This window comes from Engystomops pustulosus, chromosome 4 (genome assembly GCF_040894005.1).
Source record: "Engystomops pustulosus chromosome 4, aEngPut4.maternal, whole genome shotgun sequence".
Taxonomy (NCBI): domain Eukaryota; kingdom Metazoa; phylum Chordata; class Amphibia; order Anura; family Leptodactylidae; genus Engystomops; species Engystomops pustulosus.
Window position 1 is genome coordinate 88,603,926 of NC_092414.1, and position 26,134 is coordinate 88,630,059.

Genomic DNA, 26,134 nt, shown 5'->3' on the forward strand with positions numbered 1-26,134 from the left:
GCAGTGGAGATACATCTCAGCCAGTGATTGGCTCGGAGAAAGGATTTCCTGTGCATTTCCAACCATTAGACAGGAAATAAAAGAGAGCAAGAATGTATCACTGTCAACACAGCATGGGGGAGCAGAGGAGTTGAGTAGCATGAATTAGTATCTTATGATGTCCTGCTGAGCAACATTTCATACATCCTACAGGTACAACATAAAACGGACAGCTATTCCAGTTTTCCCATTGCAGGACTCATTTGTCCTGCTGTCTAACTGTTCATAGAATTAAAAAAAGATCAGAATCTAAAATCTAGTTACCTACTATGAGAAATGACTCTCGATTTCCTGTGACTTGTGTAGTAAACCTGCAGGCATCATGGTCATGAAACAGCCACCTTAATAACTGCAGTTGTTGAAGTTGTAAACTTGTATAAAATAAATGAGTACATTCTCTATAGGAAAGGAGTCAAGTTCATGCCATTTATCAGGTAATCGTCTTTGGAAGATGGAAGATATAGCTGAACATATGTATAGTTGAATAAGTACTTTTACTCTGTAAGGTGATTTTCTAACTAGCTTCATTTACACTAACAAAAAAACTAATTGTAATATTGGAACTAAATATAACATGAATAAAAGGTCCTATATATTATTAGGATGGTGGAGACACTTCTGTAGAACTCTATACAGCAAACACATATTGCTCGAATATGATGTTAGGCTTCCGGCCATAACACATTTTTATTTATATGTTGAGAAACACAGCATTAATGCAGAAATTAAGCTACAAACAGAAGCAAAATGTTGTGATATGAGCCTCAGTTAGCATATGCGAGCCTCTAATAACACTGAATACATCTCCGTTTGTCCGCCAAATTAAAAATCTGTTCATCAAAATGACAACCTCTATTTGTAACAACAAGCTGTCGTGCTACATATTCCCTCACTGTCTAGGCCCAGCGACTTTAATGACTTGTTACCCCTGCCAGCTTCCTGCAATACCCACTGGGAAATAACCCGATAGCTCCGAACTTGACATTATCTCCCGTCTGTTAAGTGAATAGGAGACACTGGTAACTTAACTTAAAGCTCTCCAGCCTATTTCTTTTTTAGGAGCTGACCCGTGTCTATCCATAATTCATTAGCCCCATATTATACACATGCCGTGCTCTTAGCTATGCATTTTTAAATACCTTCCATTGTCTTTTATTCAGCAGTTTCATCATTTAAATCAATGACATTACTTCCCCATATAACATTTGTTTCTAGCTAATCTCAGCAACATATCATAAGCCCCCAAGGGAAAGATCAGCATCTGTGTTGTATAGTTAAACATCTATATTAATGCATTAACATTCCCACCAGGTATTACATAGCAATGAACATCCTTTGTATGATACAATAATAGTGATCCCCAAAGCAACGTTGCAGATTCTGTGCTCCCAGAGATGTGGAGAAGAAGTCTTGTAGATAAGCAGCTAGTAGAAAAAGAGTATTATAGAATAATATACATGTGAAGAGATTTTTGAAGATCATATTGCCTACATCTTGCATCCTGATGCATTGCAGATAGAATCTGAAAATAAGCTGAAATAAGCCTTATAGCTTGTAACTCTTATTTCTGAATGAGGCTACATGCTCACAGCTATATTTTATAGCTATATGTGGTTGATAATCTGCACGAGGATCTGACATAGATAGACATTTGATAGAATGCTTAAAATGCAAACCTATTGCCAATACTCATACTTACAGCTAATGGTGATGCCAAGTTCCACATTGTGTTTCTTTGGTAGCTTAACATGGAATGTCCCACTGCTGGGTATCACAGACTCTAGAGAGGAAGAACAGCAACATATAATAGCGAAAGAATGTAGCAGAGCTGCTTGTGGTGGTGAATGGATGTAGCAGAGCTGTATGTAAGCAAATGGAGGGATGTAGCATAACTGTGTGTGAGTGAATGGATGTAGCAGAGCTATGTATGTTTGTGAATGAATGTAACAACTGTGTGTGGTTGTGAATGGATGTAGCAGAGCTGTGTGTAAGCAAATGGAGGGATGTAGCAGAACTGTGTGTGAGTGAATGGATGTAGCAAAGCTGTGTTTGTGAATGAATGTAACAACTGTGTGTGGTTGTGAACGGATGTAGCAGAGCTGTGTACATTTGTGTGTGAACAAAACATGTCTGCTACCACAGTTGTCATATAAAATGCAGAATACAATATCTGGACCTCAGCACTAAAACAGTTGTAATGCTGACATTTAGAACTCCATGAATGGCTAAAATAGCTGTGTTTTAATGGTAAAATAAGCATATAAATGAACATATAAATTATGGTACGTTGGACTTTATTAGCTGTGACATACAAATCACAATGCATAGTTTTTCATATAAAATCCACAGCTTCATATCTGGACCTGAACACTTATACAGTTGTAATTGCAATTCATTTTCACTAAACACATTCCTAACTACGGTAAGTTTGGTTTCTGAACTAACCTGCAACATCAAATTCTATTTCCAGGGTGACCTTCCCAGCAATAGTTGCATCTCTTAACAGCTGATTGGCCTCCTCAAAGGTGCTGTCCTCTGTCTGAACCCCATTTATTGCCATCACTCGGTCCCCCACTTGTATAATGCCACATCTGTTAAAAAAAATAATTAAATATAATTAATTAAAGCAACTAAATGAACAGAGAACTGCACAGTAAAATGTCTAAATACAGGGAACACCTGTTTGTTTTCCACCTGGAAACAACAAGAAAAACAGCAATTGGCTATGCAAAAGAACCTGTGTATTTCAGGTGCCTGTAAAATGTCCTAAAGAGGTAATTAATAATTCAGTAGTAGCTTCCGAAGTGATCAGAGCACATAGTGCTGACTGATGAAAGTTCCCCAATGGCGCAGAGAATATTAGAGTCCTCAATGTGGCAGCCCCTTTCAGCGCATGTTCTCTTTTGTAATTAATATAGCCTGCGGCCCCCCGATGGAGAAGCCGGCATGATAAAGCCTCTGGAACGTGTTAATCTTCTCATACCAGATCAAGAACATGATATTTTATTGTCTGGACAGAAATTTCATTATGTGCTGCTCGCGGAGTGAATGATCCTGCATAATTTATTAGGAGCCAAGAAAAGTATTGCAAACAAAAAGCTTTGATAAATTTGCTGTCCGAAAAAAGAAAGAATTTTTCTCAAACGGAAGAGAGAAAGGAAGCTGCGTTGTACCCATTCACATAATCATTTGGGGAAAGCAAAGGCTCCAGTGAGTGGGAAAATAGCCTGAATGTCTGCAATGAAAGCATTCAGACATGGCAATATCACACTGTGGGCAACATCACACATAGCATGAATATTAATAGTCCTTCGTGTATACACCTACACTGTAAAGAGTAAGGCTCCATTTGCTTTAAAGCAGCAGAGCCCAATGCAGATTCTACTTTTTTTGTAAACTTTATGTCGGACATTTGTCACCCAGAGTACAATGACAAATGTCCTTCTATGGCAGATGGCAGCCTCTGCGTAAGGGTCCACCAAAATTTAATCAGGGGGAGTTATCACTCCCCATGCTAACTCTCAATGACCCCATATTCTAAGTGGATTGTCCAACCAGGAAAATTTTACAAAGGGTCGGCTAATACCTGGCCCACGTCCCACAAAAAAAAGTTCTGTAGAGCCCATGATAAATTCCTCCCAATATATATTGGCATCTCAGGTTCTCACAATCTGGTAACAGAAGGAGGAGTATATGCAGTACACCCTGCATTACAACACAGCATAAACTGATATTCTACCTATTTCATCATGACTAAAAGTTGGAGCAATGATTGTAGCACCAAGCTTATTTTGTTTATCTTTTGGCTCTCATGCTATTCACATGAAATCAAAAGTGCTATAAAATAAACCAGACTGGCCACATACACACTTGTTCTCTCACCTTTCAGCCGGACTGTCAACATCAATGTATGAAATTAATGGCGGAGAAGACAAGGTCTCTGTGGCAAACACGCTGCCCTGAAGTTGTATTCCAAATCCTACTATGGGGTCAGCAGTCAGCACCACTTCTGTACTTTCTGTGTGCACGACCTGTCCAGCCAAGCCAACTGTGCTAGATGCCAAGGACACTGAAATGACAAGCATAATAAAAGCCTGAGCATACCTTAAAATGTATTAATGTAAAAAAGAAAAAAAAGATAAAATGAGCACAGCCATATACAAGATCAAGTATCACAAGAAACACAATACAATTAAATAATAATTCATAGTCTGCACAGCATTCCACTCTCGAGATCTGCACTTTTAAATAAGTCCTTACTACATATGGGAACTTGTAACTATTTTTCTCTATTTCTGCTGTCTCCTGTTAAGAGTGTTGGCCACTTCCAGTAAATAATTGATATTATTTGAGTTATGAAATGTTATATAATTTTTCAATATACTGTACTTTCTGTATTAATTCCTTGTGGTTTTCTAGATCTCTGCATGCAGTCCTGCTATAGAAAGCTTCTCTATTTACTTCCAGTGGATAGAATCTTTCCATGGTAAAGTGATGGACATACAGGTGAATGAGCCTTTATTATCACCGAGAGTGAAAGGAGTTGTGTGATAATAACGGTCTGTACACTTGCATGTCCATCACACAACATGGACAGATTATATCCACTGGAAGTCAACTTAGAAGCTTTCTATAGAAGCAAAGCAAGCAGAGATCTAAACTGATACCGAAAGTATATTGGAAAATTGTATAACTTTTCCTTACACAAACAATATAAATTATTTGCTGAAAGTGGACAACCCCTTTAAGTTCTCACCATTCCCACCAGTCATATAGAAGTCATGGTCCCTAGTCACCTTAGTGTATTTGATGAGATGTAAACACTCACACATCAGACCACGAGTCTCAACATTGAAATGAAAAGCATAACCTGACACAAAGGTTAAAATAAAATATATTCATAGTACTGGTAAAGTTTTTGTTATTGTTAACAAAAACATTTAGGCTGACTTATATTAAGGATTCACTCTCAATACTTTAAAGGGGTTGTCACAAGTCTAGATGGTCTCCCCAATCCACAGGATAGGGTATAAGTAGCTGATTTTTCCGGTTGTGACTGCTGGGACCACCCTGGTCACAAGCACGGGGCCCCTCGATATGAAGAATGGGGATCCCATTCTCTCTATTGGGTGGAGCAGAAGGGCGAGGTTGTACCCTACCGCTCAGTTCTATTGTAAGAGTGCCTGAGACAGTTTAGCTCTGTGCAGTGGATGGAGAGGCAAGAGAATACCCAACCTGCTGATCCTTCAACTATTGGGAAAGGTTTGATTGAGTGTGATTGGTGGGTGCCCATCCTTCAGACCTCCATCGACCAGCTAGTATTCCCCTATCCTGTGGAAAGGGGAAATCTTCAAAACTTTAGACGACCTCTTTAAGAAAATATACACTGCAATAAAGTCTTACTTCAGTGCTCTGGATTTGCTAAAAGTTTGTGATAAAGACTATTACATGGGGTGTGTAAATATATCCCCCTTTAATAATAGAACATCTGCTGGTGGAGAAATAAATCAATAGATCAGGGGTAGGGAACCTATGGCTTGGGAGCCAGATGTGGCTCTTTTGTTGGCTGCATCTGGCTCTCAGACAAATCTTTAATAAATAGTGATGGCTGCTGTGTGTCTCTTAGACTGATCACTGGACACAGGCAGCGATGTTACCACTGCCTACGTCCCAGGTGCCATCGCTGCCATTGTCTGGGTCAAAGAGAAAAGTGTGGGAGCAATGAGGAGCTGGCTGTAGGTAGCGCTGGTAAGTGAATACTCTTTTTTTGTTTTGCTGTGACTACCTATCTACTTGGGGGCATGTGCTGTGGCTGCCTATCAACTGTAAATATGTGCTGTGGCTACCTATCTACTGCGAGTATGTGCTGTGGCCAGGGCCGGCACTATGGGTAGGCAAAGTGGGCAATTGCCCAGGGCCCCCTGGAGAATCTCTTCTTTCAAATGAATCTTGAATTGTTTCTATGTGCCCTGGATCCAGAGATATTCAGGTTTAAAGTGAGAATATCAGGTGCCATTTTTATATATAAAAATATCACTCCCGATGGCAGTTTAACAGTTAATATCTCCATTTTCCTGATGCTAAGAAGCACAAATTTAGATTCATAAAAAAGAGGAGACTCTCTTCTTTCATGGGAAAAAATAAGTGAGGTTCTATGTTTCACAAAGCCAGAGATACAGCCCCCTGTAGTGTACCCCCCCCCCCCTCCAGATTCTTAGCCATCAGGCTACAGGGAGAATTTGCTGCACACAGGAGCTGCTGCACCTCACAGATAATGGAAATATTCCCTTTATATGTTACTACATTCTGATAAGGAATAAAATCAACTAATGTTCATGTTTTTAACCCTTCTCTATGCAGAACTATCTAAGAACTCACTTGATCTCTTATTGCCTTTTATTTCGTGAGTTTTTTTTTTTTTAGAAAATTGACTGATACGATGAACATTCGATTATCTCATATAATCTGACCATTTATATATCTCGCTTTTTCTTTATCTATTTATTAATCAATCTTCTATTTCTCTTCTATTTATCTCTCATATTTATCTACTGTATATATCATCTACTTTATATTCTGCATCTAGAATTCTCTATCATCTTTCATATTTATCTTCAATAATTATAATGAATAATTCTTTATATAGCGCACACAGATTATGCAGCAGAGCTTGCCAGATCAGTCCCTGTCCCCAATGGGGCTCACAATCTATTCAATCTACCAGTCATTTTTTGGAATGTGGGAGGAAACCGGAGGACCCGGAGGAAACCCACGCAAATACAGAGAGAACATATAAACTTTATGCAGATGTTGACCAGTGGTGCAAGGCTGTAGTGCTAACCACTGAGCCACGGTGCTGCCCACCTGTTTCATATTACAGTTGTTTTACCATACATGTAGCCTCTTACTTACTGTGACTGGTCATAAAATAGTTTTATTTTGGGGCCCCACTTTTAGTTTTGCCCAGGGCCACACTTTGTCTAGAACCGGCCCTGGCTGTGGCTACCTATCTACTGGGAGTATGTGCTGGGGCTACCTATCTAATGGGAGTATGTGCTGTGGCTACATCAGATTACTGATTATTTAACAAACATGTCATTATTAACAAGCATATAATTTCATATTTATCGAGAAACATTTCCAAACAAAGGAAAGGTACTGTGCAGACTGGCACATACAGTTTACAATAAAATATTCAGGATGAAAAGTCAATTAACCAGGTAATAGAAACTAATTGAGAACATTGCTTTATGGTGAAAAAAGAACTCGTTCAGTTTGTTTAAAAGGGATCTTTTCTCAACTGATTAGTCATTAATAATAATTACAGCGAGGTCTGTAATTGAGAAAGACTCCGGCGTCACCGTCTTTCGTATTCATAGATCCATCATCGTTACCCCTTTTAACGCCCCCCATATTTTGCATCTTCATAGATAGAATAGAACAGCATGATATAATATACCAGGTGCAACAGGGTCTTAAATGGTCGCTAACATTTCAGTAACCTTTGCATAAAGCAGTAGCTTAAGTGAATATAAAAAAAAACTTTTTTAATACAGGCAGTCCCCAAGTTCTTTCCTCCTAATCTTGTTAGAGATTGTACTAATTTACTGTTTCACACTCAGGAAACTATTTTCAGCTGCTGAATGATCTTTTCTACTATTTAAGTTGCCAAATGTGCTGTACCTCTAGCACACTGCAATCAGGTAAGCTTCCATACCTGTTGTATTGGTGATGGGTATTACTGAAAGATATTACCCACTGGGGGATGACATCTTGTTTTTTACTATGAGAATCTGTACTTCACTAGAAAGGCAGAGAGAAGCTCACTAGGTGAACCTAAATTCTGTGCTGCCTGAGGCGAGCTTTGGAAAGGTGCCCCATCCAGGAGATATATACTAGATTTTTTGTAGTAAGTGCATGCAGTTTTTCCCACCCATGTTGACCTCCAGTGTGAGGAAACAATGTTTTTGAGTGTCAGGTCCTTCTTTGTAGCAGCTGACTGCACCCTGATGCTCCCACTATGCTGTATGTGGTGCTCTCTGAGGCAAGAAGCTCAACTGGCCAGCATTCTTGGGGCCAAAATGTCTGCACCAATAGTGACGGATTTAACTCCTACTGCTGTACCCTTATTGTACTGGTAATGTAGTATACTATTGTTTAGACTCACTTTGTTACCATTTGCACAAATGCTAATGTCTACAATTTTTTATGTTTTATTTAATCAAAGACTATGAATTTTCTTCATTATTACTTAACACCTTCCAGACCATGTTTCTCTCATGGCTCAGTGTAATAAATTTAGAAAATCAAATTTAAAGTGAGCTGTAAATTGGTTGCATGAAGTCAGGGAGGCGGAGAGCTCAGTGTTGAAGTCAAGCTCTCCTCATTTAAGAATGAAGATCTGGTTGGTGATGTGTCTGGATGTAAGGCCACCAATTACAGTGAAAAGGGCATTCTGCATTCTGAAGTGAGGAAAGCTTGACTTCAGTGTTTAACTCTCTGCCTCCTTGACTTTATGCAAATTACATGTCACTTCAAAGTTGATTTTCTAGATGATGTCACCACTCTGGGCCATAAAATAGACATGATCTAGAAGGTGTCCATCTGCTTGATGATATACTGGTAGTGGTTTTAGGTCAATTTCTGCTGACAGGTTTCCTTTAAGCTCAACATGGTACATGATATGTTTACTGATTTTAATTTAGCTTCAAACTTTAGCAGTCAGAAGATGTACCACTGCTTATAGTGGCATAATGCACATTGTGAATTGTGTTAAGTGTTACAGCAGTCTGAAAGAACTGTGATGAATATGATACCCCATGCAGAAAAGCAGCTGCACTAAGGAAGGTTGTGGGTTGGAGGTGCTCCAATCACTTTGTTTATGAAGGTTAAATCCGAGTGTAATTTAGAAAGAATATAGAGTACTTCCACCTTAAAAAAATATGACTTTTCAATATTTTGGGGAGGAAGAATAACTAATCAACAAGATAAAGCATCATCTTAGAAGTGTCATAACTTGTAGTGATTTAAAAGGTAAATGAGTTCTGCTTACATAAATTTCAGCACAGTTACCAGCATGTCTTTTATTCCACAAGATTATTTTTCTCCTCTTTGGGAATGGTGACAGGTTCCAATAGCCAGGGGCCTAACTAAGAGAGGCTGGGTCCCATAGCAGACTTCCGAATTGGGCCCCCTATATACACTTACACAGATCTGTCGCAGTAACTGCTGACCACATGGAGGAAGTACAAGGCTACAATTAGAAATCCCTAGTCATGTCATTATGCTGTCCCCTCCCCAACATTTCTTATCTGAGTACTGTGGAAGATGTGCACTGTTATGTACATATAATGCTGTACATTGTGCAGCAAAATATAATGTATATATATATATAATGTGCACATCCTCCATTCTTTAGTGTCAAGTCGGTTTTTGGGATCCCAGATACTGCAGGCTCTGTGGCAGCCGCAATGGCTGCTTCCTCTGTAGTTACACCCCTGCCAATAGCCTACACTATGGTGATTTAAAAATGCCTTTGTCAACATTCTGAATCATTTCAGTAGTTTATATAAGTTTCATTCACATGACCTGCCTCCCTGTCAGCAGAGTGTGGTTAGTCCCCATGGAGGCAGCTGCAGCCTTTATGTGTCTCCTCGCCTCCACACTCATGCAGCTCCCTCACCCCTTCCCACTTCTTCCCCTGATTAAGTCACATTTAGTGACATAACGCGTGGGGTGATTACCTAGGCCCCCTGGCTGTGCTTGGTGTATCTTACCCTCCTGTTACACCCTGCCTGTGCTTGAACCTAATTACCTTGTGACATAGGCTTCTAACAGGTTATATAGTGAGGGTTGCTTCACTTGTTTATTATACTCTTGTATTGCATGTTGACTTGTTGACAGTCATGTTTTTGAGTTCTCGTGTCGTTATATTTGTTCTAATAAAGATTGCTATTATTATTGGCAATTGCTGGGCTGGTATGACACTCTCTTTCTTTGTCGCTATATGTATTATTATAGTATCTATGGCCTAAATACAACATCACTTGTGGTGCAGGACTCCACTTTTTGTATATGTCCCTTCCCACTTCCTGTCATGGGCAATGAGCAGGCAGGGGAGGGGGAAGGTTTAGAGTAGATGGAGAATGCATGAGGAGAAACGGGCACACACAGGCTGCAGCTGCCCCTCCCTCGGGACTCACCACATGCTGTTGATTTAAGGCATGATAAAACATAAGTAGCCATCACCGATTCCTTTCATGTTAACCATTGTCATACCAATAGTATCAAGTTTGGAAAATACCTATGTTTAGTGATTTATGGCGGTGGTCTCATGGTAAGAATAGACTTATATAAAGTAAAATCTCTTTGAGATCACCAACCAACTGTGAAGGAATGATCTATTCATAGAGGGTAACCAATATGCAATTGGTATGGGAAGGAATATGCTTTACAGAGAGTCTTTTGGATGGATTCTAATGTGCAAGCAATATGCCAAAAGGTAACCCTAAACAGAATTCAGAATGTCAGTGTATTGTTATACGCAGATAAGCCTTGTGAAACATGTACTGTATTTTATACTGCTTAGTTGTCCAGAGGAGTCTTTATCTACAACCAAACATTACTGAAAAATACAATTTAATTCAATGTAATTCACAAACACAAGCAGTAATAAATGACAATACAATAACATTTTTCAATAGTCCACCATCAAAAGGAGATGCGAGAACAGTCCCACCTACCTAGAACTTGGTGCAAAGATTTATTCTGGTACCTACTGGTACTTTTATTGCAAGACAATAGTGATTACCCTGGAGATAAGCTTATGATAACCAACTTACATGAACTCTTGAAGTCCTTCTTTTTCATTCTCCTTCTCATTAGCGTTCCTCGTGGACTAGTAGGATAAAGACTGCGAGGTAGAGACCCCATGTTGAGTGAGCTCAGGCTGTATGCACTCATGGAAGTAGGAGAGAAGGATGATGATACCAATGCTGCTGTAAAAAAAGAGTACATATAGTACACAACACTCAGAGCACTTAATTTACAGGTAGCATGGCTTCAATAAACTAGCATTATATCTAACCCTTTATCTACTATTACATCTATTATTGAACAAATATGGTAGAACCCCCATTTTGCTTGCTAAAGTAAGGCCTCATGCGCACAACCGCATTGGGGGGCGTCATATGGCGCACAAATTACAGCCAGATTATGGCCTTCATACAAGTCTCTTACACGCGGTCCCTATGTGCTGAGCACATCGTGTCTCTCCGCACCACGACTGGGCTAGGTGGCTGTGCTGCAAAAGAAAGGGCAGGTCCCAGTCCTCTCCCTAGATTTGCGGCTCATCCGCTTTGCTTCCGAAGGAGTGGGGGGAAGCGCTCACCCACTAGTTTTTAACTGGCTGAGCATTTTGATTAGGTTCCAGCCGGGGTAAAGAACATGGATGTGTGCATGAGATCTAAAAAGGAGAACATCAGACTTACTAATGAACAATCTATATAATAAAAGTACTTGATAAATCAGTCCTCCCCACTACCCAGAAACCATTCAAATTTTTAACAAGTTGCTTTTGTATCTTCCATAGTACATCTTCCATGTACATTGGTCACACAGGGCAAATACATTGTATGCCAGGAATAGGTGTTGAGACATTACAATTAAGGGATCAGTGGGCCTAAAATGTATGGCATATTAAATTGTTATGTCTTATATCCTCATTGTGTTGAAAGACCATTACAGGGCTTGAGTTATAAATGAAAATGTAGGTACCATAATTCTAACTGGACTGTTGCATTTACATTTACAAAGTATTCAGTCATTTCACTCCATTATTTAGTCATTTTATATGTTTTCAATTTGTTTTATTTGAATTTATCTGGAAACCAGATGTTTCCACTTTAGATATATAATGATTAATTTAAAGAGATGTGCTCAATCACAAATCCTTTGGAGTCTTCCTAATGTAATGGCTACAGCAATTTACCAAGCACTTTTCATTTGACATGCTTTTACATTCATAATTGATCTTCCATATAGGTAAATGATGTTTGCAACCATTTTACACTTCATATCTGCAAAGTAATTTATCTAATGTATAAGTATAAAACATCCGCAAATAACAAAACTGTAATAAATGTGCCCTGAACTATGGCAACACATAAAACCTCCCCTACTAGAGTATTTATGGAAACACAACTAATTCCCAACAGTGATAGTCAGGCAGAGGCAAAATCGAAAAAAAGAAAAGTACAAAAAAATAAACTAATGATTTAGGCTACATTTTTAACAGTTTTATCAAAATTATCAGCCTCCACGGTTGGGTTTGAAATATATTTTCTGGCAAGTTATGAGGGTGTCCGAGTCCTTGTGTCGTCATCATCATTATATCCTGTCTGCTCTGCTAGACCTAGCCCAAAGCTGAACCCGTCCCCCAAGCAATTATCTGTTAATTCAGAGATTTGGAAGAGTTTGCAGAACAGAGAGGAGATAATGATGGTGACAACACAGGGACTCCACCAACCGCGTGACTTGATTCAGTTTGCTGGTAGGGAGCCAGGTATATTTTTATCAACTTTTAAAAGTGAGTGAAACCAGAAATGATTATTATAAAGGACGATTGGGAATTAGTATTAAATAGGCTATATAAACTTGTCATTAGGTGAAATTGTGTGATACTGGTGACAAGTTCCCTTTAATAAAAGATGCTTCAACTCACTTTTGAAAATATATGAAAGTTTCTGCCACCAAACTGCATCAAGTGCAGGGCCTTGTGTCATCATTATCATCTATCTGCTCTGCTAGACCTTAATCCCCCTCCAAAAGCTGACCCTGACCGCAAAGCAAATCTCTGCTAGCTCACGTCTGCAGGAGGGTGGTAGGAGGATGGAAGAATTATCAGAGCAGAGAGGAAATAATGATGGTGATGACACATGGACTTGGGCACCGTAAAGAATCATAGGGAAGTAGTATAAAAAGGCTATGGGAATATATCATTAGGTTGAATTAAGTGATCCTTATGACAGGTTCCCCTTCATAAAAGCTGCATATATTGATGATTCCCCTTCAGGCTACAAGCAGTGTGTTCTGCTAATATGAAATTTCTTTAGAATGTTTCTCTGGGAAATATGTTATCCAATAAATGTACAGACAATGGATCTGTCATTGCTTTTTACCAAAATCAGCATACCAATGTCATGTTTGTTAGAATGGAGAAGAGAGGAATAAAGGCAATGCTGTAATGCCTGAAATGAGAAAGCATGACAAAGAAAAAAGGAGAAAAGAAGAGGAAAAAGTAAAGGTGGCTCATACGAAGGAGTTTTTGAGGTGGTTGTTTCTGGCATTTCATGGCTGGCGTCCTGCAATGGTCAGGGTGGTAGGTGTTATAATGTTGGTTGGTGAGGAGGCGGCGGTGGTTGTTGGTAGAGCTGTCCCATGGAAGTTGCTTTTCGCTGCTTCTTTGAACCTTTACTGCCCGCATGAAGGGATGACAGGAAATCATAAAGAAAGAGAACCAGAAAAGAAGGAAAGGTAACTGAGTTTTAATGAATAAAAGTGGAAGTGTGAGAAGTTAGCAAGGAAATTGATAGCAACATGACCTAGATGCCGACAGTGATGCATCAAATAGCTTTAACAAGGACAATTAAAGATACATTAATAATATGTCCTCATAGAAAAAGTTACAATTTTACACCCATTTACTTATATCATAAAACACCTACACACTAAGCAACAATTCAATTGCCATTTCACTCTGTGCACATTTCTGGTAACTAGGCCATGATCAGGCCATCAGGACATTATTATTAGACTCATTCTCCACAATTTAGATTCACAAATGCAACATGATGTTATCACCTTTATGACCGCTTCAGAACACTGTGTTATTTCACATTCTGCCTCTGGTAAAATATACTAAAGGGGTACACCACGCATACATCTGCAGTCTGTGCATGGTGATAGTTCTAAAATATTTAGCAGGTATTTACTATTTTATAACTCCTATGTAAAGAGCAGATAAATGGATTTATTAATCTGATCTTTTCAGAGAGAAAATTGAAAACTAATGCTAAGCTACAATAGAATGTGTCTGGGATGGTAAAATAATTTAATTTCATATGCACCGTCCATATATCTCACAGAAACATTTTGCTGCTCAGCTTGAAGGCTATGAAACCCAGCAGGTCAAAAGAAGAAAATGGCTTTCAGGGAAAGTGGTGAATAAATAGATAAATAAATGAATAATTCTTACAAAGCCTACAAATCTTGTGTCTTCTACTAATAAGTACCCAATAAAAAAAATATAATTTACAGGTGAATGGTAACAGAAGGGCAGCCTTGTAAACAACCACAGTTTTCATCTTAAATTTATGCCCCCCATAGTGAGACCCACAAAGTGAGTTCCTTTTAGATGCGCTTTTTAATCTGTCACTAGTGACATCACTTGTGACATGGAAAATGTAAAGCTAGCCATACATTGCCAAAAAGTGAAGTACCATCAAAATCAAGCATTATCAACCATGATCACTTTTTCATAGATCCAGGCACTACGACTGTGGTAATCTTCTTATATTTGTTATCCATGGCCTCCTTTTTTTCTAAAATCAACTTTTAAAATGATGCTAATAAGTCTAAAGGGTTCTCGGGGGTGTATCAAAGCCCCTCTGTGGTGCTCTGTGATGCTTGTGAGCCACAAAGGCTATAGGAGGGAGACATTAATACAACCGTTCTGTGTTGTAGCTTCACAAACTGTAATACTGTCTCCCTCTGCCTGCTGTAATCTCACAAAGTGGAAAGGGGGAAGTGCTCCTGCACAGTTTAACAGTCTGTAAAACTACAGGACTTAGGGGCTCTGGCAAAACCCACAGAGCCATTCTGGCTTATTTGCATGATTTTTAAAGTTGATTTTAGAAGAAAGGAGGCTACAGATAACATATATAAGAAGATTACCACAGTCACAGTACCTGGATCTATGAGTAAGAGTCTATGATTTATGATTCTTGAATTTTATGGTAGATTTCATTTAAGTTACAGATATTCTGGATAGTTTCCACTCTGAACAACACCCCAATACATTTAATTGAAAGCAGAGACTCTAGATGAGGCCACACAGATGAAGTAAACAATAGATCTCTGAACATTTTCCAATGATGCCAATAACTGCCAATGAAATAATTGAACATGTTGTATCACCTCCAGATGACCATAAAAAATCAATAGTATATAGACACCTTACAGTAAATCAGATGTAAATGATTCACAAAATGTCAGGGATCGTGTTTTGTACTATGCCCTATCAATTACCTCAATGGAAACACTCCAGTGATGGCAATAGCTGGAAGTGGTAGCATATACCGTACATACTTGTGTACAAGCCCAGTTTTTCAGCACAAAAAATGTGCTGAAAAACCTTACCTCGGCTTATTCACGAGTCAATAAAAAAAATAAACGTATATACTCACCCCCCGATGCTCAGCGCGGCTCCCCGATGTTGGCGCAGCTCCTCTTCTGTCTTCCCTGCGGCTCCTCTTCTTTCTTCGGTCTTCTGTAACAGCCAGCATGGACGCAGCCATGTTATCTCCCGGGCGGCGCATACTATGATGCCGCCACTGGTGACGTATGCGCCGGCTGGGAGATAACATGGCCACGTCCATGCCGGCTGTTACAGAAGAACGAAGAAAGAAGAGGAGCCGCGGGGAAGGCAGACGAGGAGCCGCGCTGAGCATCAGGGCCGCCGGAGGGTGAGTATATAAGTTTATTTTTTTTAAGTGCTGTGTGGGCTGGCTGTATACTACAGGGGGCAAGCTGGTTGTATACTACAGGGGGCAGGCTGGCTGTATACTACATAGGGGCAGGCTGGCTGCATACTATAGGGGGCTGGCTGGCTGTTTACTACATGGTGCTGGCTGGATGTATACTACATGGGGCTGGCTTGCTGTATACTACATGGGGCTGGCTGGCTGTATACTACATAGGTCAGGCTGGCTAAATACTACATAGGGCAGGCTGGCTGTATACTACATGGGGGCAGGCTGGCTATATACTACTCGGAGCTGGCTGGCTATATACTACTGGGGGCTTGCTGGCTATATACTGGGGGGGGGCTATGACCAATGCATTTCCCACCCTCGGCTTATACTCGGGTCAATAGGTTTTCCCAGTTTGTGGTGGTAAAATTAGGGGCCTCGGCTTATACGTGGGTCGGCTTATACTCGAGTATATAGTGTAATAGGTTCCAAGGCATATACTAAATATATTAAAGTTAATATTAAAGTTAGCAAATTCTTCTTTTTTACAATGGCAGGTCATTTTTCCATGTAAAAATACAGTATGCCCCACATGTCTTTTCCAGTTTTTGGATATTGATAACTTATGCATATGATAAAACCCCTTTCATTATTGTCACTAAGTTATAAAGTGATAACGATGACAGGGTAGCTTTCCATATTTGTTCTCACGTCTAAGGCATCAGCCAAAAGATAATAAAACGTACCTAACATATCTAATGGAGTCATGATAAAGGTGACAATATTTTTGATCATCTTACCGTGATCCGACCCTTTAAGTGCCAACCGGGTCTGATGGAATGGAAGAATCTCCAGTTTCACATTTTCGGAGGTGCTTGCTAAGAGCTGTGTGGCTTCTGCTAATGTGCAATACTCCATGCTTGTTCCATCAACAGACAATATGTGGTCCCCAATATGCAATGCGCCACACCTGAATAAAGAATACAAAGAAATGTGCTGCTTCATAACTTAACAACAACTTGCTGTTCCTAAGTAATGTTCCGTTAGTAATTCATTTATTCTATAAGTATGGTACATTTTTTAGCGTAATTTTAAACATTGACTTTAGAAGAAAGAAAACCATGGATAACAAATATAAGATTACCAGAGTCACAGTGCCTGGATCTATGAATTAGTGCTCCTGTTTTACAATGTTTGATTTTTATGATAGATTTCCTTTAATAATAGAGCACCGTCAGATTGGGCCACCCCCAAGACTAGAATGCTATTTTCAAACCATGGAAAGAGCACAGATGTGTTTAGCTCATGATCCCAGCAGATTACAATGTTATAGCATTCCTCAAAATTTTTCTTTAAAGTGTAACTTAGATTTCATAACATTTTTTAACAAATTGTCAAACGTGAATCCCGTTGCAAAAACAGAACAATGCTCACATTGTGTGAGTCACTTTTTTTATCCAGAGTTATGGCATTTTTCTGTTCTGAATCTTCTGAATAATCTTCCTCAGGAGAAGTGAAGTGGGCAGAGACTAAACTCTTCCAGTCTTTGCCCTAAAGTTGGGTCAATTACAAGATCTCCATAGTTCCTATGATGTCTCGAGTTTTATCATGAAGTAAGCAGCACATCAACTAAGAATCCAGCTTCCATCACACGAAGGAGAAAGGAATAAGAAGTATAAACCAGCAGTGAAACAGTTGCCTAAAGTATAGTCTGTGCTGTGTGAGCACAAAGGGTTAACAGTTTCCCTGCTGTAGAGATATTGTGCAGAAGGTGGGGGACACTATATATTCATATGTTATTTAAAATCTTTTTATGAGCTCTTACCTGTCAGCTATACTTGCAGATTTGATTTTGTCAATAACAATGACCTGTTTGTTGCAGTACATCGAGGTAGTTAGTGCTACGCCTAGGTTGGAACCTGGAGTTTTGGCAACTTCAACTAAAAGTGGACCAGATGCCGTAGACACCGAATCTGTATAGGAGAGGAAACAATGAAAAACATTTATGAACAACGCATACTCTTATACAATGTAATAGTTCAAAAATGCCTCCATTACATTCTAAAGACTTTTGCACTGTCAATATCACTGTTTTATTTCACCAGAGCTTTTTATTCCATTTGCATTCATGTTAAGAAATTTTGTATCCTTTTAAAATGTTTCTGCAATCTCCCCAAATGGCAGGAGTAAGCCCAGGTTCAGTTGATGTAGTTTCACATTTTTTTTTTAGCCAGTGCCTTAATACAAGGAGAAAAAATAGAAGGCAACTGATTCTTTGTGGAATGCACTGGAGAAAAAACAGTGTGATTATGGTCTATGTAGATCATTACAACTAATTCATGTATAAAGCTATAACATCTTACTTAAATATTCAGTCATTAACCAGCAAAACACATACACAGATGCTTTGAATTTTTTTTATTGAAATATAGGAACTAAAAAGTGTTTTCCCATGGTTCACTAGGGAAAGTAGAGTTGAGTACATACTGAAAATGTTATGAGAAAAAAAATGTACAATTTGTCGTGCCATAATAAATATGGTACAACACATGTTGCCTTTAGAATGAGATTAGACTGAATTGTTATGACAGATGAACAATTTGCTTAATTTCTATGGGCACACACACGCATCAAAACATAAAAATATTAGTTTGCAGGCAACAGATTGCAGGCAGGGGGAAATAAAAGGTAGTAAATAGAGGAACAACAAAAGTGAAAGTTTATGTGCAGCCATAGTTTGCATAAAATGTATAATTGTGTTAAAGCATGACGTGTTTTATTAGAAATGCTGCAGTTACAAATCAGGACAAATTAGAAGAAAATGACTATTGTGCTGGAGTGCAGCCAAATCATGCCCTAAAAGTAGTTCTCAAAGATCATCAAGGTGTCTATAAGGGCCCCAGATCACAGGCTTGATTGTGGAAAGTACACAACACAAACATAAAACAATTACCGGTCATTCTGCCCTAGGCACTGGATCTGGACACACCCCCATTAAACGGCCACATAATCCCGACAATTCATTCTACAGTGATATTTATCAATTGTGATGCTATAAATGACATCCCACTCCTAAAGAGTATTACCACGCTTACCTCCATTCCTATGTGCTTCGCTACAATATACTATAACTCCCTGTGCCCCCACTTCTAATTTCTTACTACAACAGACCATTAACTTTATAGCCACACTCCTATATGACCCCCCTCCTAAAGACATCTAAAGAGACCATCTCACATCCTCCATCGACCCTGACTCTTTGCGTAAGTTGGTGAAGGTGGGAAAAGAGCCTTCTATAGCTATGTGTTCCCATTTCTATATACTGTGACTCTGTGGACCACTTACCCTGTAGTTTATAACCTAGGCAGGTTTTTTAGAGTGTCTTCTGCACATCAGATTTATTATAGTTGCCTTAATGTTTTGATATCATGGCACATGAGGTGTTGATGTCTGTAGTAATTATGCAGATTTTTGATTTAAAAAATTTACACAAAACTCCCAAATTTGCAGATGCGACAATTGTGAGGCAAAAACAGAAAACTGACATAACTGGAATGATGCACCCCACCCCCACCACTGTCAGTTTGTGGTGGCAATCTGGCCAAAAATGAGATTAACAAATTTACGATTATGAATAAATAAACATGATAGACAGGACTAACTACTAGGTGCTCTGTTTGTGCAGTCATGAATTACTGCAGTCAAGAACAGAACCCAGTTCTTTTTTCTTATCGATTATATTTTTTTGCATTTTTTAATAAAAAGATAAACATACAGAATACTTTCTGAACAATTGAAGGTTTCATTGATGATTATGAAGATGTTCAGCATAATAGATGCTTATAAAAAGAGTTGCTTAGGAGTTTATGGACCAAACTACCCTTTTCCTGTGGACACCATTGTATTGTCTAATGTGATTATTTTGACTGTTTAGGACATAATTGTACTTTTTGTTTCCATGGTCCAAGTGCATAACTTTACATTTATCTACACTAAACCTCATCAACCATTTCTCTGCCCACTCCTCAAGCTTCCACAAATCCCTCTGTAATGCTAAACTATCGACCTCAGTATTTATTACTTTACACAGCTTAGTATCCTCTGCAAATATTGAAACTGGATTGTGTAAAAAAAAAGAAGTGGACCCCATTTCTGACCCCCGTGGCACTCCATTGGTAATGTCAACCCAATCTGAGAGTGTGCCATTAATGACTACTCTCTGTTTTCTATCATTAACCCGTATACACAGATTTCCCCCTTAGTCCAAGCAGTCTTATTTTATGCGGCACGGTGTCAAATGCCTTTCAAAAGTCCCGATATACAACATCCACAGTGTCCCCTAGATCCAGTTTGGAACTTACCTCCTCATAGAAGCCAATCAGATTAGTGTGACAGGACTGATCCCTTATAAACCCATGCTGATGCTGGGGTATAAGGTTATGTACAGTGAGATACTCCAGGATAGCATCTCTCCTAAACCCATCAAATATTTTCCACACAACATTTGTGTAAGAATATAGTGAAACACCAAAGTTTCTTTTTTAAGATTTACATGTATCTTTAAAATATCAATTAAAATGTATTAAAACCTAATAAAATAATTTAATTTTGCTTTATTATGATCTCCATGATCGTACACACCCAAAGAATAAAGAAGAGGTGTCATTTGGAGAGCACATAAAAGTAAATACATTTTTTTGTCAACTGCACTTTAATTTTTTTCCCTCAGCCTTCCAGTACATTGCATGGGATAGTAAATGGTGCCACTAAAAAGTGAAATACGTCCTGCAGATAAAAAACTCATATACATCTCTGTAAACTGAAAATAATAATAAAATGTCTGAGTCCCCTAAGGGTTAAATAGACATTCTACCATTAGTCCTTTTTGTATATTACACACCAACAGTACAACCTCAAAGCACTATGAGACGCATAATAAGGTCATAAATATATTCCATTGTATTTACAGAAGGCTACTTAATGCAGAAAACCGCAAAATGCGCATATTAAAAATAAAAATAATACTTTATAACGTGAAAAGAAATCACTTTTGAATATACTGGAAAAATTGTTTTTCCCTGAGAAGAAACAGCAATATGTATACACTCAACCTGGGTGGATTAATGAACGTAAATATGTTGGCCGCTGCAAAGCTCTCAATCACCGAAGGCAAAACTATTTTCTAGTGATGCTTCAAACACTTTGCTAGCGGGCTCTCAGTGTTCTAGAACGCAATCAATTCTGGAGTGAATGGATGTAATAGTGTACGAAATGGCATTGTACGGTAATAAAGTCACTTACTGCTTACTAAGCTTTGCTGGGAAATGTCAACGCTAAAATACCCTCCAGTTCTGTTCAATTTAAATGGGAGAAATCTTGTCCCAAATGTGTACTGATAGCAATTGGACTATGTCAGTCACAATATAAGGTCTTTACAATGTACAAGATAAGTAATGAAGAAACACAAACATTAAATTACCAGTCAGAATGAATTTGTGCGCAAACAAAATGACTGGAGATGCATATAATGTATGTAAACATATCCAGAGATGGAATGGTAAAGATTTTGTACAAAAAAGCTCATGTACAAAAAAGCTCAAGTGCATTGACAAACATCCCAATTTAGTGCATGCTTGAATAGGGAAACTTTGACAGCTTTGACCAGAAGGGGAAAGTTTCCTAGGGTAAGTACAATATGGTTGACTCTACAAGGTTGTGGTACTTACCCTGGTACCCTTCTTATTCCTGCCCAATCCCGTTAAGCATTTGTGTATTGTTTTATTCTCTTGTGCCATGTTTTCATCCTTATGACATGTAGAACAATAGTAACCGCACACCGTTAAATTTGGTGGTGCTCAATGTGGGATTTTCCGTCCGTCTTAAAGGAAACCTACCACTTGAAGTGGCAGGTTTCCGATGGCAATACCGAGCACCAGCTCAGGGTGAGCTGGTGCCGGAGCTTATTTTAGTTAGTGTTTTAAACCGCGGTATCGCGGTTTAAAACACTTTTTAAACTTTATAGCCGGCGCATGGAGGTACGCGCCTGGCGCTTACCATGCGCGCGGCTCTCATTCACTTCCTATGTAGCTGCGCGCACGGTAAGCGCCGAGCGCGTACCTGCCTGCGCCGGCTATAAAGTTTAAAAAGTGTTTTAAACCGCGGTACCGCGGTTTAAAACACTAACTAAAATAAGCTCCGGCACCAGCTCACCGTGAGCTGGTGCCCGGAATTGCCATCGGAAACCTGCCACTTCAAGTGGTAGGTTTCCTTTAATCCATACAGAGAACATGGCACACGCCGGAATATTTTTATGATTTTATTTTAGTGAGTATATCACATAGCATAACCTTCACCGAAATATATGGATACAAGAAAAAAAAAAATATATATATTTTTTTAATAGATCGGAGGTAGTTTACTACGTTTCGGTCATCACAACCTTTATCAAGTATGATCTGGTTTCATATGGTGAGGCAGCGTGTTTTCATCCTTATGTCCATGTACGTTAAGGTGTTTTAAAGGCCAGTCTTAAAAGTCCCCCCACCAGCGCTCCACCGCCCATCTAACATGCCGATACAAACTGTGGTAGTTCGGACCAGCAGACCAGGACTGACATGGAGCAGATTTCTGCTATAGTCTCCACCGATAATCCAACACTATCCATAGTCAGGTGTGGTGCTGCTTTTGTAAGAAAGCAGCTATGTCTTTTTAACCTGTGGACAACCTCTTTAAAGAACATACCATTTGATTTGATGCATTATGAACCAAACATACCTTGAAAACGCTGTAGCTACACTGATGCAGAAACATATCTTGTTTAATCCCTAAACTGAATGGTTCTGCTGAAAAAACAAATATAAAATTATGATAATGAAGCTCTGTCGCTTCTGTGTCTGAGCTTGGGGCTTTTCCTTTCACATTAGTAATGCACTGCACCAGAGGATGATGCAATCACTGTTCTCCCTGCCAGGCAGAATAATCAATTGCTGCACCATCCCCCAGCTGCTGTGTATGAGTGATCCAGCTCAGGTTGATTAGTCCAGTCTTGGCTGTTCAGAAAGCTTGTGTGTAATGTGGATCCAGCTTTCCCAAGGTCCTGAATTTTATAATTGTTTTTTCAGCAACACCACTCATCACAGGTAGCTACAGCATTCTCAAGGTATGTTTGGTTCATAATGCATGAAATCAAAGGGTAGATTTTCTTTAATGATATTACTGCATATTTATTCTGCCCTATAGTATGCCTAATCGTATTTGTTAAAGTGCATGCCAAAAAGAAATGATATAAAGGAATGTTTTAGAAATTGTACAGCAAAATGCTCCTATGACACAAAACAATTAGTAGATCACACCAAGGCAAAGCATGGATATAAAAATGAATCACATATCAATTATTCATGCACATGGACGTGTATAGTCATTAAAATATTTACACCATGACTCAAGCACTTACACGCTGGGTTGATTTATTGGATGCTTAATTGCTTGTGATACACTAATCTTTTAATATATTAACATCTTCATTACTAAGAAAACTAGTGAAGCAGAACCGCAAGTACCACACAGCAATGACGCTGAGCAGAAATGGTTAAAGTCCTAGCCTAGCATCACAGATAGGCCGCATATATTATTAAAGTGTGATTCCTGTCTACAAAGCTAATAATGTTTTCTGTAACTTTTTTTTTAATCAATAAAGTATTGCAAATTAATTAAACACAGGTGTATAACAAGGTTTGGTGTCTCAACAGCCCATCAATGTAGTTGTATAATTACTTGGGGGCAAATAAAGTATATATAGTAGGCTAAAATCATTTTTTTGTTAAACAAAAAGAAGAATCTTTCTTTTTATGTATGACATAACTGTAAGTTTCCTCCTCTTATACCCAAGACCCAACATTCTTATTAACCTTCACTTATTTCTTTCTGCATTCATCCATGTTGCCCCTCATTTATGTCTTTATGCCAAGTCACTTGCCCAATAATTATTTCTCTATGCCTCCCTTATTTCCCCTTCAGGACGAAGGGGAGCTGAGTGGTTTTGCTTCCTGAACTGTGCAGACAGAACTAATAATCCTGAGCTGAATCACTCATACACAGCAGCTTGGCGATTACTTCTGCCTATCAGACACAACACATCATTCTCTAGCTAATATAAGAGGAAAACCGCTGAGCCAGGCAAAGGAGCAAGAGGGCTTCAATATCATAATTTGTTATTAATTTGATTAATCACCCACCTCTAAGCTTATATATATATGTATATATATATATATATATATATATTTCTTTTTTTTGGGGGGGGGGGAGGCTGATAATAATAGCAATTTCAGTTTTTTCCCCCAAAATGTAATTCTACAAATGTGACAATATCAAATATATGATCATTTGATAAAGAAAGTATAAAGAAATGTTTCATGGCAAAAAAAAGGTCATTTGACAAAGCTGCATTCTAGGATATTTATATTTTTATTGATGTATATTTTATACTAGGTTCTTGTTGATGCACATATTATTTATTAATTTGTTTTTAGAATTTTTGAGGAGAAGGGTCATGGAAAAAATACAATAAATCCACCATGGTCTTTACCTACAGTAGCAAATATGTTTACAATCTCTGTTAAAACATGTTGAGAGATGCTAGATGGATACCCCAACCACAGTAACACACTTACTCTCATATTGCTTGAAAAGGATAGAAGACACTCCAGCTTCCAAGGCAGATGGCTCGGCTATCTAGGGGTCCCTCTGCACTCTCAGGGGAGCACAGCTAAGCATGTGTGTCCAACTTGGCACAGTTACAGTAGACAAATAAGGAGGACACGCTAAAGCTCATCTCTTTGCTAACACTATCTAGTGACTGTCTGGATATATAAAGTTATTACCTGTGTGAGTAGTGAGGGATTATGAATTAAGGCACACTGCTAAGGGCTGTAGAAAAGCAGGTCAAATAAACATTTTTTAAATAAAGTATATAAAATTTTTACCATTATCATCTGCACTATTGATTTACAGGCGGTCCCCTACTTGAGAACACCCGACTTACAGAAGACCCCTAGTTACAAACGGACCCCTGGATGTTAGTAATTTACTGTACTTTAGCCCCAGGCTACAATAATCAGCTATAACAGTTATCAAAGGTGTCTGTAATGAATCTTTATTGTTCTGTTTAAATAGTTTTTATTGAAAAATTTTGTGCATTACAATAGTGAAATATGTTATACAGTGTCGAGCAGTAAGAGGAACAGAAGAAATACACGTATATTACAATCTAAACAAGGTTATACATCTTGTCTGTAGCGGTGGGTCTGTTTAAAATTGCTCATGTGTTGCTGAGCCTCCACTTACTCACACTATTTAGAATACACAAATTCTATCGAGATCCGCATATGTTTGTGTAGCATCAAATACAGAATATAACATTTAACCAGGTCAAGGACCAACAAATAACATTTGAAAACGAGCGGGTTACCAATTCTCCTGTTTTCAGATTTATCTATGTTAGGATAGGCTTTATGTATTCTATCCGGGGTGTAGTACCACCTCAGCGTTAGCTTGGTTGCATTTTCCATATGTGATGTACATTTTAAAGCTTTGTGTGTTAGGGAGGTGGCTTTGCACCACTCTTTTGGATCAACGGTCTGACCCAAATCTCTCTCCCACAGTCTATATGCATAATGATTGCGAAATTGGGTGCTAGCAGTTAAGTGCGTATATAATGTGCGAAGACCATTTGTGGGGAGTTGAATCATTTTCCACAACATTTTATCGTAAGTATACGTTGCTTCTCTAACTGTGCCCAGAAAATATTTGAGCCTAAGATATGTGAACAGAGCTGCACCAGGCAGTTTAAATGTTTTTTGTAAGTCATTAAAGTCTAATAATTGATTGTCCTCCATTACTTGGCCGATCGATTTAACTCCCGCGTCTTTCCACCCTTGGAGGTCAATGTCCGCTATGGCATATTCCACCGTCTCCAGTGGCATATCCACTAAGTGTAACTCTGACTTTTTGGTATTTCCTGAATCATGTGCCTGTATCCAGATTTCAAGCATGTTGCGTTTTATTGGTAGTGGGGGAGTGGGTGGTTTTTGCCTCCATAATCTGGCATGTAATACAGCTTTTAACTCTATTGTACCTAGGGCTGTTGATTCAATTTGCATCCATGGCATTTTTATTGTGGCTTGTAGCCAACATGCCGCCTGCTGAAGTACTATGGCTCTGTAGTATCCTTTGATATCTGGGACTCCCAGACCTCCAACCTTTTTATGTTTAGACAGGATAGCTCTTGCTAGTCGTGGTCTGTTCCCCTTCCAAATATAGAAGGACATTATTTTTTGGGCTCTGGCGAA

At 38.8% G+C, this 26,134-nt stretch overlaps 1 protein-coding gene across 14 annotated transcripts in view; it reads right to left on the reverse strand.

The window, feature by feature from the left end:
- The window catches only part of GRIP1 (glutamate receptor interacting protein 1), a 325,558-nt gene that overhangs the window by 25,063 nt on the left and 274,361 nt on the right, over window positions 1-26,134 (reverse strand). For 11 of the 14 annotated variants that reach the window (XM_072146657.1, XM_072146648.1, XM_072146651.1 and 8 more), the window contains 7 exons: window positions 17,614-17,761; window positions 16,589-16,758; window positions 13,354-13,512; window positions 10,881-11,036; window positions 3,922-4,108; window positions 2,485-2,630; window positions 1,739-1,819 (listed from right to left, as the gene is read on the reverse strand). In XM_072146657.1, coding sequence (XP_072002758.1) covers window positions 1,739-1,819; window positions 2,485-2,630; window positions 3,922-4,108; window positions 10,881-11,036; window positions 13,354-13,512; window positions 16,589-16,758; window positions 17,614-17,761 — 1,047 coding nt within the window. The remainder of the gene's footprint in view (window positions 1-1,738; window positions 1,820-2,484; window positions 2,631-3,921; window positions 4,109-10,880; window positions 11,037-13,353; window positions 13,513-16,588; window positions 16,759-17,613; window positions 17,762-26,134) is intronic. The other 3 variants (XM_072146645.1, XM_072146653.1, XM_072146652.1) reach the window with 3 other exon arrangements.